This window comes from Ursus maritimus, unplaced genomic scaffold, assembly GCF_017311325.1.
Source record: "Ursus maritimus isolate PB19 unplaced genomic scaffold, ASM1731132v1 scaffold_13, whole genome shotgun sequence".
NCBI lineage: Eukaryota > Metazoa > Chordata > Mammalia > Carnivora > Ursidae > Ursus > Ursus maritimus.
In genome coordinates this window covers 61630778-61650428 of record NW_024423675.1, presented here as the reverse complement: position 1 = coordinate 61650428, position 19651 = coordinate 61630778, and the positions used below count along the sequence as shown (strand labels likewise).

At 45.7% G+C, this 19651-nt stretch overlaps 1 protein-coding gene across 2 annotated transcripts in view; it reads right to left on the bottom strand.

Annotated features, from left to right (window-relative positions):
* SYTL3 (synaptotagmin like 3) overlaps window positions 1–19651 on the bottom strand; it is an 81934-nt gene that overhangs the window by 48460 nt on the left and 13823 nt on the right. For both annotated transcript variants that reach the window (XM_008688514.2, XM_008688516.2), the window contains exon 5: window positions 4533–4597. In XM_008688514.2, coding sequence (XP_008686736.2) covers window positions 4533–4597 — 65 coding nt within the window. The remainder of the gene's footprint in view (window positions 1–4532; window positions 4598–19651) is intronic.

Genomic DNA, 19651 nt, shown 5'->3' with positions numbered 1-19651 from the left:
GAGTTCGTGGTGGCCGGAGTGTGGTAGGACAGCTCACGTACCCTGCTCGGGGTGGGGCAAAGGAGCACACACTTCCTGACGGTAATGTGGCGAAATACATCAAAGCCTTTCAAGGGTTCTCACGCTTGACCAGTCATCCTTCTTCTTAGAATCTCTCCAAAGGAAATAACCAGAGATGCCAAGATACCTCTACAGGACGTTCATCACAGACTTATCTGTGCTAGGAAATTCTGAATGCAATGATACACTCGCCGACACGGGAACAGGTTGAATAAAACCTAGAGCATCCATCTGATGTATTTTGTGCACTGATCAGTGTATGTTGGAACATCTCTTAATAGCATAAGAAAGTGTTTGTGCTATATTGAATTTTAAAAGATTAAAACCTATATATAGTCTGATCACAAATCTGTTTTTAAAAAAAAAATCTGTTAAGTCTGGGGGCGCCTGGCTGGCTCAGTCGGTGGAGAGTGCAACTCTTGATCTTAGGGTTGCAAGTGTGAGCCCCATGTTTTGGATGTAGAGATTACTTTAAAAAATCTTTATTAAAAAATGTAAGTCTGTATGTGCACACGCACAGCATCACCTAGAAGAAGGCTGGAAGACTCTGTGTGTGTGTGTGTGTGTGTGTGTGTGTGTGTGTGTGTAATTAGCAGCAGTTTGTTGACTGGAGGGATTTTTATTGCCTTCTGTACACTGTTCTGAATTTCCCAGATATTCTGCAAAAAGTATGTATTACTTCTATAATCAGAAAATGAACAACCTTTTTTAAAAGAGAAAAGAAAGTCCCCTCTTCACAAAGTGGAGGATGGACCAAGGGGGGAGCAGGTGGAGTCGTGGGGACCAGCTAGGAGCTCCTGCATTACAAGTGGGAATGAAGAGCAGGGGAAAGATTCAAGAGACCGGGAAGGCAGAAATGTTGGGATTTGCTGACTCACTGGATGCAGGGAGGGAGTCAGGTCTGAGTCTCAGGTGTGTGGATTGGGGTAAGGAATATAGGCTGGGGTAGCCAGCTTCCTGCTGGGCTCCAGGGCCGCTGGCCTCCTGACCCCCAGCCGTCCCACCCTGAATACAGCAGACCTGTGTCACCTCGGGGTAGAGCAGAAACGACACGGTGTGCTTTGTGAAGCAGGGCCATATAAGAGATTGACAGAGTAGGACAGAAGTTCCTAGGAGTTCTGGGGAGACTGAGGGAAGATGAAGAAGTCCTAAGGATGGATGGCGGTGATGGTTATACAACAACGTGAATGCACTTAATGCCATTGAACTGTGTGGTTAAAAATGGTTAAAATGGTAAATTTTATGTTGTGTCTATTTTATCATAATAAAAAAATTTTTAATATAAAAAAGTCGGGCTCTGCCTTTGTCTCTCATGCCCGGTGCCCTGGGGGAAGCCAGCCACCGCGTGGCGAGCACGCTCAGGGAGAGCTGCCCAGAAGCAGCACGAGCACATCGGGTATGTGCGTGAGCCGCCCCCTCCCCAGAAAGCAGACCCTCCAGCCCCGGACAAGCCTTCAGCTGAAGACAGAAACCATATAATATTGATTGTTTTAACATTTGGAGGAATTAGTTAATCCAGCAACAGAAAGAGGCACAGACTTGAGCCATCTCGTACTCTTTCGTGTCTCCTACCACCATCTCGTTTCTCCAGCTTCCAATGAGGATGCGGAAGGCTGGGAAGAGCCGCGTCCACACCATCACAACGAACACTAGATACTATGCAGAATCTCGGTCTCCAGCACAGCGGGGAGCAGGGCTTGCGGCGGGCTGCCCACCAGGGGGCGCCAGAGAGACCGGAAGGCAGGAGGTTCCTGAGCGCATCCGCCCGGCAGCCACCCCAGAGGGTCTGCTTCCTGCCGTTACCACCTCTGGGTTCCCACAGGCCTCCCTTTGCCTCTCTTCCTCCAATCATACCTGTTTCACCGACTCCCTGAATTAAATCCTCTTTGCTCAAATCCCCATATGGTTTCTATTTTCCTAACTAGCCCTGTGCGGATACAGCACGGGGACCAGAGTCCCCTCAGTTGCTGTGCCAGCTTGTCTGCTGGGACACAGGTGCGAGTAAGGGGATGTTCCCACCTGCCCAGGTGCACCCCCTCTCACCCCCCGCTGCCCTTCCCGGTTCCTCGCCTGCCAACCTCCAGCCACCCGAGCTTTAGTTCACAGAACCGTGTGTGCTCCCCCAGCTCGGCACTCTCCTTGGTCTCTCCCAGCCTTTTGAGCCCAACTCGCCTAAAATGGGACAAGAAAATGAGACACCTCAGCATGTGAGGAAGCAATTGCAGAGGAGGAAGGAGTTTGGTTTTTTCTTTGTTGTTGTTTGTTTCTTTTATAACTTAGGAAAAGCAATAAGAGAAAAGGATGGTTTCTGCTCAGGCTGACGTTCATTGTCTACTTTCTTTTCTTGATCTTTCCATTCTGGTGGAAACTCACTGGACAAAAAGAGAAACCCAGGAGTTCAGGTTCATTCCTATCCTATTCCTCTTCTTATGTCAGGTGGTTAGCCTAACTGCTTCCGCCCACTTCTACTCACCAGAAGAGCACCAGAAAGATGATGAGAAGGTAAGGAGCACACGTGTGTGCGTGCACACACACACACACACACGTGCACACACATGCATGCTGCACACAGGTGTTCTGGCAGGCAAGTTCATTTTCCTCATTGAAGTAATGATATTAAAACTTTCAACAGTGTATTAAAAAGTTTCCAGGAGAGGTCTTCACAGAGTGATTATTGAGAAATTATAGAAATTTTACTCCCCACAGTCTTACCATTTATATGAAGTAGGAGCAGAGTAAAAAAATGAGAATCTACCACCTGAAGAAGACCCCAGCCCCCTAACAAAAAAAGTATTTTTTTTCTTATTCTAAGAACAACTTACTCCCCAATGTGGGGCTTGAACGCACAACCCCAAGATCAAGAGCTTCATATCTACCAACTGAGCCAGCCAGGCGCCCCAACAAAAAAGTATTTTAAAGACACAAAACAAAGCAATAAAACTTAGACCTCACGCTGCCATGCTTGTCTAGATTATGCCCTAAATGGGGACGACAGCCCCAGGGAGGCAAAAAGGGTGGTTTTAGTGTGCTCCCAAAGGCCTCAGAACAGAAACAGAAATATACCTGGGGTAGGAAACTTTCATGGGCGGGTAGGATTTAGGAAAAAGTGTCAGCTAGGCTGCTTGGGACAGGAGAGAGGGCAGTGAGGAAACGCGTTGAGAAACACTGTCCTGGGAGACGCCGCACACACTTGCTCACCCTTTTGCTCGAGCATACCCGTTAGCATTGGACTTCCTTCCAGATTTGTAAGCAACTCTGCAGAAGCATCATCTGTGCTTGAGTAAGAAGAGTCTGGGATATAATCCAGGAGAGAATGTAATGCCGACTGAATGTCAACCCTGGCTAACAGCGCCTTTTATAAAAGTTGAGTGTCAGCACTCCGACAAACGGCTTCTTTTCCTTGCCAACACATTTTGGGTTGTGGCTAAATAGCTTCTTTCTTTACCTCAAAGGTCATTTTTTCCAGAAAAAAGAAGGGTTGCAAGCCACCCTGTTCCCTCCAGGTCAGTCTAGGCTCCTTGTGTGCAGTCCCCGCTGACCCACGTCACAGAGGACGTGTTACCACTGTGGACGGACGCGAGTCCCAGAGCATGCGGGCTCCACTTGATTTTGGTGACACATGCGTGTGCCTTTGTCTGATAAGTCGTTCTCTTGTCTGTGTAGCTCCCATACTGATGGGACATTGGTGTTACCAGAGAGAATTAGTTCTCCCCATGGTTTCCGGCCCCAGCTCCGGATATAAGATATGCCAGGTGCCCAGACCATATGCACACTTGCACTCATAGACTCACGACCTGCGCTCACTTCCTAATCATCAGCCTCTGCCGGATTCTAACACCGTTCACTCCCCGGGGCCTTCAGCTCGTCGATCATTTTGCTCAAGTATCACGAACAAGGTTCTGTGCTCAGCGCCACAAGGCGCTAACAAGATTTGAAAAGCACAGTTTCTGCTCATGGAGAGAAAGAGAAGTATGCAAATAATACAGCATGAGGCACTTTCCACGATTATGGGAGAGATGGACAAACCGGACCTGCTGTGTTTTGGAGGAGGGAGAGCTCACTCCCACAAGCAGGACGTCGGGGAGACTCCAGGAGTTCTGCCGTGAGAGCTGGGGTACCGAGGGGAGCTCATGATGAGAGGTGCTGAGCAGCGTGGGCCAAAGGGAAAGCACAGAAAGCACAACCAAACAGAACGGGTGAGAAGGGCAAGGCCTGTCCACCATGACCTGTAAAGTGTTTGTTTATGTTAAGTAGGCTCCGTGCCCAGCGTGGAGCCCAACGTGGGGCTTGAACTCACGACCCTGAGATCAAGACCGGAGCTGAAATCAAGAGCCAAGTCGGATGCTTAACCAACTGAGCCACCCAGGGGCCCCAGCCTGTAAAGTTTTTTATATTCAAAAGTCTCAACACCAAATATTTTAAAACTAAGAGTACATCATTTTACTTTAGAAAAAAATCTCAAGAGCACTTACCTTCAGTTGGAAATTTCTTGGCTCGTTCCTCAAAGAACCATTCTCCCGTTTTTATTTTCACATTTCTGAAAAACAAGCAGAAAGGAAGCCTCAGACAGAGATGTGGATGGTGCTGCATTTGGCTCCTAAGAGGTAAGTAGTCAGTGTCACGTGAGATTCATCTTGCAAGGGTCTTCAGAGTTCACATTTCTGGCCCCAACCCCTGCTTTACAGATCTCCTGTAGAGGTCCAGTGATCTGACCAGTTAGCAGCAAAGCTGGGAGTCTCTGCGGGTCTATTTTATCCTATATGTAGCATGTACATGCAATGTGTACATACTAACATATGTGTGTGACCAGCACATAGTTAAGTACTTCATGTTTTCTGAATGAACATACAAGGAGAAACAAAATTACCATAAAAATGGTCAATTTAGTATGTTTACGGCGGTAAACAACGGCATGAAGGATAGTCAACAAAAAATCCCATGCTGTCTATTTGGCCAGGACGGAGATCATCCCCAGGATAGGTTAAGGTTAGTTAACCACAATGTTTCCTAAGAGCTAAGAGTAGACGAGAAGTTTCCTGGAAGGACCTGAAGTCTGGAATGTGGGATCCATGTGCTTCGTGGAGATCCGGGACCTGGGTCCGAGTGGACCACGTGAGAAATGGCCTCTTCTCGGCCGGCTGCTCTGCCAGCAGCTTCCAGGGTCCCTCTGTATCCCTGCATCTCCTTCAGTCTCGGGGGAGGAACAGGGCCCTTTGTATCTCACTGCTTGAAACCAAAGTTCCCCAATGCCTTGTGCTCTTGACAGTTCCCGAATTTCTGGAGAAGCCACCCTCAGCTTCAAAAAACCTTGGCAATACAGAATTGTTAACATCCTCTTCGGATGTAAAAAGTAAACACATAGATACTACAAGTTTTTCACACCCTTAAAATAATGTGCCACAAAACTTGCCAATTCCTGGATTATGAAAGTTCAAGAAAAATTAAAACGTCAACTTGGGAATTCTTGTCTATAAAGTATTCACTGAAATAAGTTCTCCATTAGGTTCTTTTAGGCTATTTATGAACTCAAATGGATTTTTCTAAACTAATGCTTACAACTGCTACAAATGTTAAATCAATTCACAAATATATGTCCAATTACATGTTTTTAAAATACCCTCTTTCTTTACGGACTTCTAGTAATTGTTAGAAGACATCAACCAGCTTCCTCCCCTTTATCTAGTGAGAAACTGTTATGTTCTCTGATGAGTAAGTAAATTATGGTTCCCAGTGCTTAGTGACCAGAACAAGGGGAAAATACACAGAGCGTTTATAGTCGTGATAACAGAATTTTGGTAATCAGTCGCTACCATTCAGAACCAAAATATATAAAATGTTCAACTGTGATCTGTCTCCAGAAAGACAGGGAAAAGTTTGCACCATAAAATCGAACATCTGATCTACTAAACCAACAGAAAACGCTGAGAACTCAGCCCCTTGGAAGGTGCCCTCCGGTGTCTGAAGGCAAATGGAGTCAAAACCAGGTGGAGAGATTAACGGGGCTGGTGGTGAATCCACGCTCCTTTGGACAACCATACCTGCCACCTGTTCCGTGCTTGTGGGCAAATCTTCCACCTGACCAGAAGGCCGAGGTCTAACCCTCAAATGCGGAGGGTAGAGGACCAACATCAAATGTGAAACAGGAGGCCTCCGTCTAATACATGAACTCGACTTCCTGCATTTTTCTTGCTTGCGGTGGTGACCCTATCAGCCCTCTACCCTGTTACGCTCTGCAGCCTGTTACCCTTGGGACCAAACACATCCACGTACAAGACAGTGCTGGGGATGGGGCAGGGCCCGGACTGGGAGGAGCTCAGAGCTGGGAATTCAGCAGGGAGTCAAAGCACGGCCCCTACAGTCCCCCGAGGCTACAGACAGCCTGCCCTGGAAGCAGGTGCACGGATACGCAGTCACGAAATGAAAGCTCAGCAGCCGGAAGGAGGGGGAAGGGGCAGACACCTGGGTAAGTCTCCATCCTCCTCCAGCCCTGGTTTCAGAACCTATGCAGTGAATGAAAACACCCGGCCCCTGGGGCTAGGTCCTCTAAGTGTACATCCCAACCGACTCAAGTGCGAGCTTACTTGATAGGACAGATCTCGACACAGACTTCAGGTCTCTCGGGCTCGTCTGTGATTAAAGGATAGAAGGATAAACACGCCACGGTCGTAAACCATAGGCTAAACAGCACGTTTTTCGCATTTGAGGCTGTTTCCTTTGAGAACAGATTTGAGCTGGGTCTCCACAAACAGTCCTTGCAGAATCAGCTATTCCTAAGCAAGGATTCCCTCATACGCTTCCTAAAGGCTCCCTGTCCACACCAGTCCCAAGGTACGAAAAGTTGCTCTTATTGCTGAAGACGGAGGCAAGCAGACCTTGCAGGGGCGGCACCTGCATGTCTCTGTCCTCATTAGGGCCCAACACAGGGGAGCCCAACGCAGCCGCCAGAGGAGGCGTTGATTATTTCTTCCCAGGTGATGAATCAGAATCCGGCTCTGAAAGCTTCTTGAAACATATTCTGAGCTCAGCAAGAGCCTAATGCTTTTACACGCCTCAGAATCGAGACTCGCTTCTTTAAAACGTGTTCAATCAGGGGCACCTGGGTGGCTCAGTCGGTTAAGCATCTGCCTTCGGCTCAGGTCATGACCTCAGGGCCCTGGGATTGAGCCCCGAGTCGGGCTCCCTGAGCAGCAGGGAGTATGCTTCTCTCTCTCCCTCTGCCCTTCCGACTCGTGCTTGCTCTCTCTCTCAAATGAATACATTTTAAAAAACCTTAAAAAAGAAACCTTTTTCAATCAATTGACAGATACATCTCGAAAAGCAAACGCCTAGGGTTCGTGGAGATAGTGGAAGCTGCAGACTTGTGGGAGCTGAGTTTGGCACGTGACCTTGCCATGGACCCTGTGTGAGGCCCGCTGGCTTAGATGCCAAGCATGGGGCGCACAGTGGCTCTAACCACACTTCTGGAGGTTCCGGCGTCCATTCCCACAGCCTTGAACTCTGCTAATGCTGCCATTTCGTCAGCAAACAAGAAATAACTGTTGAAAAGCCCTTTGTAAATTCCAGCATACAAATGTTGAAGGAGATACAATGAATGGATGACCGGAACAGAAAGACCGCTTGACCTGTCACCATCAGAGCAAGCGCGAGCCAAACAGGGCTGTTGGAATGCAGTTTTACTTTGCATCTAAATTACTTGCATCTGCGGACGGGTTACTGTCCCATCCACACCTTTTGCTCTTCAAAAAGTCAGCATGATGGCCCTCGAGTTGCGTGATGTATTTTCCACCATGCAACGGCCAAGAGGTGGAAAACTCGTCTGCAGAGGCTCCTTTCCCGGGCGGTTCTGCTCTCCAACCAGTGTCCTGATGGCCAGGAAGCCTCAGGAGGACCCTGGTGGCTTATCAGACGAACAAGCTGCGAAAAGTCCAAATGAAGAAGCCGGATATTGTAAAACTGAGACCCACCTCCCTGCTCTGTGCTAGCCTGCCCACCTGTTGGGTAATTCCCAGCTGAAGCAGTCTTAGGCAAGCATACAGAGGAGTTTTATTTTATTTTTTTACTTCAAATAATCTCACATCTAAGACGGTTTTTAGTTACAAAGCAAAACAGTGAGGTTTTTTCCTGCCAGCTCAGTTGATCTAATTTCAACGTTTTTACAGGAAAAAAAGACTGATCACAGTGATTAAATCCTAGGTAACTAGGGGAGGACTCAGAGAATGAAGATGAAGATAAAGAAATGATTGTATCGAGCTGCTGCCACCCCTTCTTGCAACACATTAGTAACTCGCCCTCACTTGACCTCAGAGAGAAGACAGGTGCTCCCGGGTCATACTCGGGGCTGTATTCACAGCCCCAAGCATGGCAGGGGTGCATGGCAGGGGCCAGTGAATTCGTGTGGGTTGGTGAATGAGTAAAAGGCCTGAGATCTGTGGGCAGCACCCTGAGAACTGAAGGGAGCTGGGATTCTGGGTGCACTGAGATCTAATGTGTGTCGGCCCCTCTAAGCACGTGGGGTGGGGTCACGGACTCAGGCACCAGGCAGAGACTGCAAACGAGGGAAGCAAGCCAGGTGCAGACAATAAGGAGGGGTGGGGACTGTGGTGAGCTGGAGAACCTGTGGCCCATTTTAAGGCATTAACATGATACATATGAGACTTCACGCAGGCCAAACACACAAGGCCCAGGGGCTGTCAGCAGCCTGTTGGCCATGCGTTTGTGATTCTTGGTTTGTTCCATCAGATAACTAGTTGACAAAAGTGAGAAAAATTCGACCGTAGCCAGACAGAGCTGCGCTTGAGGCCTCGACAAGAACACCCGGGTGAGATGCTGTGCACCACCCTATCTTCCCCAGAGATCTAGGAAGGGCCCCCCTCCACCAAAGGGGCCACAGGAAGGGTGAGAAACAAGGGGCCTGTTCTTGTTGACAATTCCTCAACCTGAAGAGACAACCAAGAGCCTCTGAAAAAATGCTGAAGACTTCTCGGGACGCATAGCACTGGGGGAACCAGGGCACCTTTCCGAAAGCGCTTTGTCTTCAAAAGCACCTAACACCCGCCTGTAGGAGAAGGAGACAGAAAGACAGAAGGAGGAACCAGGCTGACTCGAAGAGACATCAGACGAGAACCAAGACAAATCTAGGAAACTACACAAAAGCAGAACAGACTGTCTGTCAACAAGCAGGAGCAGAACCGAGAGGCTGGAAAGCTGAATCAGGGAGCTGACCCAGTAGACATGCTTTTCCAGAATATGAACAGAAAATAAAAAGACATTAGATGATGGAGGACAGAGAACAAAGCCAACCTACGTATTAAAGTTATTCCCTAAGAAGCAAGGACAAGTGGCATAAAAGATGATCAGAGGAATCATACCTGACGGAAGAAAATGTTACTGAGTCAAAACCCAAGCAAACCTTCACCTCACACCCATTACAGTGGCTACTATCAAAAACAAAACAAAACAACAACCTGAAAAGAACAAGAGTGGACGAAGATGTGAAGAAACGGGACCCTTGTGCACTGTTGGTGGGATTATTAAATGGTGCAGCTACTATGGGAAACAGTATGAAAAAATTAAACTATAAAATATAGTTTATAAAAAATATATATATATAGTTTATAAATTATAGTATATAAAACTTAAAATATAAGTACCATATGGGTCTCTCTCCAGAAGAACTGAAAGCAGGGTCTCTTAGACGTTTACACACCTGTGTTCACAGCAGCACCATTCACAAGAGCCAAAGGGTAGAATTAACCCAAGTGTCCACCAATGAACGAATGGGCAAACAGAATGTGACATATACTCATGATGGAATATGCTCCTTGAATACACAGCCTTAAGAAGGAAGGAAACTTGCAGTAAGCTACGACACCGAGGAAGCTTGAGGACACTCTGCTAAGTGAGATGAGCCAGTCATAAAAAGACATACACTGGATGATTCTACTTATACGAGCACCTAGAAACCTGCAGATTCAGAGAAACAGAACAAAGAACGCTGGCTTCCAGCGGGAGGAAGAAACAGGGAGTCGTTGTTTAATAGGTATAAAGTTTCAGTTCTGTGAGATGGAAAAGTTCTGGAGACGAACGGTAGTGATGGTTGCACGAAGATGTGAACAGACTTAATGCCCCTAAGCTGTAGGTTGAAAAAGCTAAGATAGTAAATTTTATGTTATAGGTATTTTACCACAATTAAGTGATTTTTAAAAATTTTTAGGATTCATTTATTATTTGAGAGAGGGGGGGATGCATTGGGGAGAGGGGCAGAGGGAGAAAGAGAGAAAGTCTCAAGCAGACTCCACACTGAGCTTGGAGCCCCACATGGGGCCAAACCCCATGACCCTGAGATCATGACTTGAACCTTTACAGAAGCCAATGCTTAACCAACTGCACCAGCCAGGTACCCCTAAAAATATTTTTTTTAAACAAGCAAATCCAAGGGATAGGCAGCTCAAAGGAACTTTATGCCATAAAACCAGCACAGAGGAGCTCACACGCAGACATGGATGAGGAACTATTGTTAATTACAAGGATACAGAAAAAAAGCCAATGTTTGTAACACATAAACTCAGATGATCACTAAAGAAATAAAAATAAAAATAGCTTCAGATGTCTCTGTCACATTAAACTCCAAAAGACAATGAGAACACATTTCCTGAACTTAGAGATGAAAAGGTTGGGACCTAAGATTTTAAAACCAGTGAAGTTATTACTCCTGTGGGATGGCTATAGGGGACAACCTTAAATTTGCAATGACTCAGATCACATGCCACCCATGGCTCTTCTGGGGCAAAAAGAATCCTTCAAGGGGCACTTCCGTTGATTGAAAAATGAATCAAAATAAAGAAATTGCAAATTGGGAAATCATGGTCGCAAAAGATTGGCAATGAGTGTGTGAATGTGTTAAAACTTCAAGTTGGTTTAATAATTGTAAATATAATCCTAAAACTATGCAGGTGACAAAAATAATTATTGAGAAAGATATTATAGGACATGAAAGCAATAATTTATAATAAGTATTTCAAAATGATGGATTTTTTTGTCCAAAATGAATAACATTTATAAAACATTTATGTCTCTATGAATTTCTGTCTCTACTCTGGGTACCTCATAAAAGTAGAATCATACATTTTTCCTTCTGGCTTATTTCACTTAGCATAATATTTGTAAAGTTCATCCATGTTTTAGAATGTATTAAATGTCATTCTTTTTTGTAGCTGAATAATATTCCATAGCATGTATATATCACATTTTGTTTATTCATTCATCTGTTGATGGACAATGGGTTGTATCCACCTAGTGACTATTGTGAATAATGCTGCTATGAACACGGGCTTATTATTTGAATATTCGAAAGCGACAAGGCTGTTGTCAAAACCAACATTAAGGGGAGCCTGGGTGGCACAGCCAGTTAAGCATCCAACTCTTGGTTTTGGTTCAGGTCATGATCTCAGGTCCTGGGATCCAGCCCCGAGTTGGGCTCCGTGCTCAGCACAGAGTCTGCTTGAGATTCTCTCTCCCTCTCCTTCTGCCTCTCCTGCTCATGTGCTCTCTCTCTCAAATAAATAAATAAATCTTAAAAAAAAAAACCACCAACCTTAATATTTTCATTTTGCTATTTCAGGTGGCAAAAGGTTTTATAATATACTAGCTCTTAGGATCTGTCAGCATTTTTAAATTTATTTATTTTTAAAGTAGACTCCAGACCCAAAGTGGGGCTTGAGCTCGTGACCCTGAGATTGAGAATCACATGCTCTACTGGCTGAGCCAACCAGGTGCCCCAGCAACTAACAGCACTTAAAAGAAGATTCAAATTTTAAATACTCACGTTTCCTAAATCGAACTGAAAATTAACCCAGATGCGTTTAACATGTAAGATTATATGTTACATCGGATGTTATGTGCCTCCTACCTCCTTTCCCAAGCATAGGGCAACACAAATTTGCCACCTTTAGATTATGGAGACTTAAACACAAAATAACCATTTCAGAGGTGGCAAATATCTAGGCGAGGCTTTGAGGATTCTGTTCAAGGTACCAGTCAAGTTTGTACAATTTTAAAAGGGGAAGGAATAACTGATTTCTTATCTGATGACTTCATTTCTGTAGTTATAAAAGTACTGCTCACACGGGTGCAAAGTACATAGCAGATTTAGGCAGATGTATTTCTTTCCTTTTAAAGAATCACCTTTGTTAATTTCTTTTAAAAAAATCATTAGGTGTAAGTTTGAATCTAACAAAGATATCACAAAATCTAATCCCATCATCACCAAAGCATCCCAAAGATAGAAGGGATTTCAGAGGAGTAGGATATACTGAAGTTCAGCTTTAACATTAGCTAGAAATCCATGGGCAACTTTCTTCGAACAAAAATGTCTGTTCTTAATTATCTGCATCAATGGAACAGCACAAGAGTTGAACCATCTAAACCCACTAACTCCACACATGACTTCTCTTTGGCATGGAATGCGCTTTGGTCTGCGCTATGGGCACAGGTATGCTATTGTGGAAATTCCTAAGAAAACATGACTTCAAAGAAACTACAAGCCTGTCTGGGATCCCTACACCTGCCAGCACCCTTAACTCAGCTCAGAGTGTTAACCAAGCCAGCACCTCACCACCATGCAAGCGCCCGTGCTGACCGTCCCTGTGGGCGAAAAGTTTCAGCTGAGTTGAGTATGGTGACAACCTCAAGTACGAACAAGAGAGTCAATGATACAGAAGGCTTACTAATCTCAAAGAAAGGTTTTAAAAGCAAGGCCTGTGTGACTAAACAAGTACTGATTACAGAAGAAATTTCAGCTACAACAAAGGGAATGAAATTCGAATTATTGGGAAAGCGTTCCCTTTAGTAAGTACAAAATAAACTTCTCAAAAATAAACTTCTCCCCAAAATGTCCTGTACATTTCTACTTTTTTACTGTATGTCATAGTAGAACGAGGGCTCCAAAGAATATTAAATGGTCATTACTCCCATGTGGGCCAAAGGATTTAAAAGACTGTCATGACCCTACATACAGTTACCATCTATCATATTCCTACAGAAAGCATCGTACATACACCTTGTGGAACAGCCAAGCTGTACTGTGAGGACCACAACAGATGCCATCTCCAGGTCAGAACTAAGAAGAAAAAGACTTTACTTAAAGAACAAAAGGCTTTTCCCTTGTGAAATTGGTTTTACTGGTTAATCTCTTGAAAATGTACAGATGTCTAACTATGCGAAATATTTTACTCAATATATTCAACTTGTGAATATATTCATGTGAAACACACGAATATAGTTTCTTTTTTTAATTTTTTATTATAATTTCTATCAGCAATGTTAAAAATCAGATTAGAAAAAAATCAGGTTTTGAAACAGAAGATAGGCAGCAAGGACATGGCCCTTTATCCTTGGCACCATGCCAAAATCTTTCCTCACCGGCTCCCCTATACCATACCCAGCATTCAATTTCTTTTCAATATTTCACGGAGTTAGACCTTTTACTCACTACAAGAGCAGAAGTACTTACGATAATGATTGCAAATTATTCCATTCTCATACATGAGCTATTTGCCTCAGTGGCTTTGAAGCGGGGATTCAGTCTTTTATCAAAACATGCAATTAGGAAAATGCTGGGAATATCAGTCTGAAATTTCAAAGATTCTATTTTCCAAACTCTGGGAAGTTTTACTCTAAGCAGGAAACACAATTGCTATAAAACTTGTCTTGAAATGTCACTTGATTGTCAGTAAAAAGTATTTCACACAATGCAAAAGATATAGTACATCATCCTGAAATGATATCTTTACATCTAAATCCTAATCAAAAATGTATTTGAGCAACAACAGAAAAAATCCCCTTGAGTAAATTTCAAAATCTTATTTTAACCCTTACTGCTCTGCAGCAATAATTCAAATCCCAACCGGAGAACTGGGAACGGGGTAATAAATGCCAAGGTCTGTCTATCAATTTGCAACTGGGCACTCTTCGGTTCCTCGCCATTAGCCTCAGGCACAGAACATCAGAGACACGTGAGCAGCCCAAGCAAGTATCCTGAATTCAACAGTACTGCTTCCCACCATTTGAAACCCTGACTCTAAAATCTCTGTTCTAATTATTTATAAATGGTTATTCCTAATGAAACGGAGAGAGAACATCCCAACAAGTATCTGAGACTGGTACTTATGGTCACAGCCAGTTACAAAGCAAGAGAAAAAGGACAGGCGTCTTGTAATTCCCCAGCCAGTGACTTCGGGGAGGATGAGCAGGTTTTTTCTAGACACATGAAATTGGATACTACTGCAAATAATTTTGAAGGGAAAAAAAAAATCAGTGTGAACCTAAGTCATCAAATTCAATCTTATTTTTTAAAACCAAAGCTAAAGCAAACAAGCAAATACAAAGCTTAGTCTCCCGACATTTCAACATGGTTGTTACTCCATGCCATTTCATCGCGGGAATTGTCAGTGCATTGGGGGGAGGGACATTAAGCAAAGAAGCAAGGGCGCATTTACACTTCTTTCTCTTCTTTCCTTCTCCCAAATCACCCTCTTTTGATGGCTCCTGCTGAGAACAATATAGGCCCCCCACAACTAGAAGCGACCTTTACCCAACTCTGTTCTTCCGAGTCCTTTTCGACATGTCTTTGTTTCCAGAACCTTTCTGCTGCTTCTCTTTCGCTCTCAATTTCTTTTTGCCTCCAGCCTTATCACTTGATGCCCAGTTCACTGCGAAGATGTTCCTGTGGGTCATCGGCCTTCACCTTCCCCGGCCCCTGGCTCCTCCCTCGGGGCACTGGCGCACTGCGGTACAGCTCTCCTTTGACAAAGCATCTATGCCCACACCCCATTTCCTGCAGCCTGAGATCCAAGGTCTTCTGAGTGGCTTTTCTCCCCGCAGGCTGCAGGGAAAGGGCAGAGATCTAGAAGGGGTGGGATTCAGGAGACCAGGACTCTTGTCTAACTGACTCCCTGGCCTCAGACTAACTACCTTCTGTCTCTTAGCCTCTCATTTCCTCACCTATAAAATTAGGATAATAGTCGTCGCAGCCCCATAAGACTGTTTTAAGGTTTAAATGAAACATGCAAGACAAAAAGTTTCTGCACAGCAAAGAAAAAGTCAACAAAACTAAGAGGCAACCCACAGAATGGGAGAAGATATTTGCAATGACGCTGCAGATAAATGGCTGGTATCCAAGATGGATAAAGAACTTCTCAAACTCAACAACCAAAAAGCAAATAATCCAGTCAAGGAATGGGCAGAAGACATGAACAGACGCTTCTCCAAAGACGACATACAAATGGCTAACAGACACATGAAAAAATGTTCAACATCATTAGCCATCAGGGAAATTCAAATCAAAACCACAATGAGATACCACCTTACAGCACTTACAATGGCAAAAATTAACGAGACAGGAAACAACGAGTGTTAGCAAGGATGTGGAGAAAGGGGATCCCTCTTACACTGTTGGTGGGAATGCAAGCTGGTATAGCCGCTCTGGAAAACAGTATGGAGGCTCCTCAAAACACTAAAAATTGAGCTACCCTATGACCCAGTAATTGCACTACTAGGTATTTACCCGGAAGATACAGATGTAGTGAAAAGAAGGGGCACATGCACCCCAATGTTCACAGCCCCAATGTCCACAATAGCCAAACTGTGGAAGGAGCCGAGATGCCCTTCAACAGATGAATGGATAAGAAGATGTGGTTCACATATACCTCAAAGGCCTCCTGGAACCTCTACCCAACCCGGAGGCCAGCACATCGCACCGGCCTTTTGCTCTGATTGCCCCAACCTGTCAGTTGGTTTTGCTTTTTTAAAATCGCTATCCTACAGCTTCCCCTTTCCTGATTTAAAAAACCTTCCCTTCCTCCTGGTCACACAACAAATCCACTTCTTCCCAAGGACCAGGTCTCAAGCTGATGAAGCTGCAGGGAGAGGAAAGGCCCTGGGATCCTCCCCCCATCCGGGACCCCCGTCCCCCGTCAGTTGTGACTGTCAAATATTTTAAAGTTTTACCGGCCTTCTCTTTAGGATGGGGGTCCAGGGTGGACAAAACCAGAGACAGAACAGACAGCTGCCAAGAAAGGAAGGGCGTAGAGTACGTGTTGTTATAAATTATTTCGTTCTGTCCCCCCCCATACGATTTCCTGAGGCAATTCACTCCTCATAACGCAATTATCTATGGTATTTTGAAAAGCATCCTTATTTCACAATAAGGAAGCTGGGGTTTTAGAAATCACACTTTGTGCGCTTAGAGGGTAGAGTTACAGGAGCCAGGGCACGACACCCTCTTGGGTGCAGACTTCAACACGGGCGGCCTTCTCAGGAGACGGCCTCAGCCTCGTCTGTCCTCTCCTTGTGATTTTCAGCTTACGGTGAACTATTCGAAGATAAAAAAATGCCAACGCATTTAATCCCTTACCGGGCAATGTTTACCGTTAGCCTTCAAATACAAATGGTTGATCGAAAAGAGGGAAGAAAATCTTAAGACCTTTCTAGATGTTATTTGGAATTGTTACCACCTCTCTCAAGAGCCCAGGCAGCTCCCAGCAACTCCCTGTCCTCCCCTCTCAAGATAAGAGAAGACTGAAGGGCTTGAGCATGGAGAACTAAAAAAGAAAAAAAGAAAAAAAAAAAAAAAAAAAGCAAAGCCTGAAGGACATTGGCCTCAACAAACCAGAGAGACCTGAAAGGCGTGAAATGCGTGGAGTCAGCTCAGACTGAAGTCAGCTGCTGTGGAGGTACAAGGTGTGCTGTCAGGAGCAAAGAAATCTGGTTGGACAACTTCACTTCTCTTTCGATGAGGGACTGAAATTAAGCCTTGCAAAGGGACAGGAAATTCGAGGACATAATGTCAGGGGCCCAATAAACAGAACCCTCCGGACTGAGGGGGAGAGAAAACCCAGCCCCCGGCCCCTCAGTGGGTGAGCGCCCCTTCCTGATTTTGTCCAGGGCACTCACATGTCTGCAGCAACACTTAGGAGCTGTTTGCAGATCCCCAGGTCTCTGATTATTCTCCTGGATTCACGCCAGACCAATGTTTCTCCCTCTAAGTTCCACCCTGTCCTTGTGTGCACTGTCGCCAACGAACAGAAACACCCTCTCTTGTGTTGTCAAGTAATCGATGACCAGCCCATTCTTGCTTTGAAAAGTGGGAGCCCGAGCCCAACGGGCTGTTTATCATTTTCAAAATGGGTAATTCCAAATACCAATTCCATGTTAAAAAAAATTTTTTTTTAAACCTCACGATGCCAAAAGATTGAAATATGTGAAGATTCAGTCGGGCACTAAGAGAAAGCACACTCATTTCTTTATTTGAGGTTCCAATCTAAGCCAGCTTACCTCCTTCCCAAAGGCCTTAAGGAAAGCTGCACAGGAAGATGGTGGTGTAGGAAGACCCCGAGCAGACCTCCCCCCGGACACTGGCTCGGCAGCTTCCCGTGGAACAACTCCCCCTGGAGATCTGAAAAGGAGCCGAAGTGCCCTCTACAACAAAGGATGGAAAGACCACACCGAGATGGGTAGCAGAGGCAGGGACATGGACTTGCAAAAGCCCACCCCCCACCCCCTGCACAGAGACTCACAACAGGGAGGGATCTCACAAGTGCAGAGTTTCTCCCAGAGCAGCGAGGGCTTTGTGCCGCCTGCCAGACACCCCAACCCTTGGGACCTGCACCAGAGAATGTGCCCCGAAAGGTCTGGCTTAGAAAAAGCAATGAGGCTTAAGTCCAAGGGGCATGTGGTCTCACTCACATGGAGACCCAAGACCAAAGCAGGTTTGAAAAGCATCTAGATTGCATGTGAAGGAGGTTCATTTGCTAATCTGAAAGCATCTGCCAGAGGGGCGGGGGGCAGGGGGGACTCTCTCCAGAGATGAGCACCATTTCTGCACTCTCCCTCTCCCCGACTAGCGTAGGCAGGTGCACAGAGACGCGGCACTCTCCCGCTGCCTTGCTGGAGCCCGCGCGCGTGCGAGATGCCCCATGCTCCCGCTTACGGGGGCTGGAGGCTACAAGTGGGCCCAGAGTTCTCCCACAGCCTTGCTGCTGAGGGACATGCACAGCCAAGGCGTTCTTCCACTGCCTTCCTAAGGCCAGTGGGCACGCTCCACCCCTCGCACTCTCCAGCTGCCTCGCAAAGCCAGCAGGTGCATGCAGCCCACACAGAGGACACCCATTGATCACCTGGCCCCGGTGGCCAGGGGGCTGGTGTTCCTGGGCTCCACAGGACTGTGACAACTGCAAAGACAGTTCCTGGCTGCCTACAACCCCCAGGAACTGAAGCACATCCCCAGTCTCCCTGTGAAAAAGGCCTATTTATTTGGCCTGGAGCTTTCGCCTGAGGGGCAGACTTCCTTTCTGCCACACAACCAAAGGTTATGAAGATGTTCTCAGAGAACACAGGCAGGGAGACAACATCCTTGCGCTCAGCACTGGCTTTGCTATGGCTCTCTGGAACCTCCTAGGAAGGAGATCATGCACTTGTCTAAAGCTCTGAGTTTTGCAACTTCCACCCAAAGGACACCTTCGGATCTCCTGGAGCTCAGCAGAGTTTATGGTTGTGGTCCCACAGGACTGGATCTATTTGCATGCTGTAAAAGCTGCTGCCTACGGCTCTGGCTTCCAATCAGCCTGAAACTAGGTTCTAACAGATCCTTCCCTTTGGAACACTGACAGATCTTGGCACACCAATGGAGCCCTATCAGGAGTAAATCAGGCTGCCTGGGCAATCACAAAGTTTGGAAAGATAACCAAGAGCTAGGGCAAGGTTAAACGACAAGGTTCATCACCCACACAAGGCCCCTCCTTTAAGATGGGGAGAGGTTCCTATTTAGAAACGTATAGAAATGAACACAGAGTGGGATGCCTGGGTGGCTCAGTTGGTTAAGCATCTGCCTTTGGCTCACGTCATGATCCCGAGGTCCTGGGATCGAGTCCTACATTGGGCTCCTTGCTCAGCAGAGAGCCTGCTTCTCCCTCTGCCTGCCGCTCCCCCTTCTTGTGCTCTTTCTCTCTCTCTCTGACAAATAAATAAATAAAATCTTAAAAAAGAAAAAAAAAAGAAACAAACACAGAGAGTCAAGCAAAATGAAGACATAGAGAAGTATGTTCCAAATGAAAGAACAAGGTAAAAATCTCCAAAAAATACGTTACTCTCATAGAAATGCGTAATCTACCTGATAAAGAATTCAAAGTAACAGCCATAAAGATGCTGACCAGACTCAGAAGAAGGCCAGATGAGCACGGTGAGAACTTCAACAAAGAGATGGAAACCATCAGCAAGTGCCAAGCATTAGTCACAGAGCTGAAGCACACACTGGAGGGTTCCCCAGCAGACCAGATGAAGCAGAAGAACAGATCAGCAATCTGGAAGGCAGGGCAGTGGAGCTCACCCAAGCAGAGCAGCAAAAAGGGAAAAAGAAAGAAAATGAATTCAGCCTAACAGACCTATGGGACGACATCAAGCAGAATAATGAGTCACATTACAGAGGCCGGAGGAGAAGAGAGAGAGAAAGGAGCAGAAAATTATTTGAAGAAAAAAATGGCTGAAAAGTTCCATAACCTGGGGAGAGAAACAGACATCCATGTCCAGGAAGCCCAGA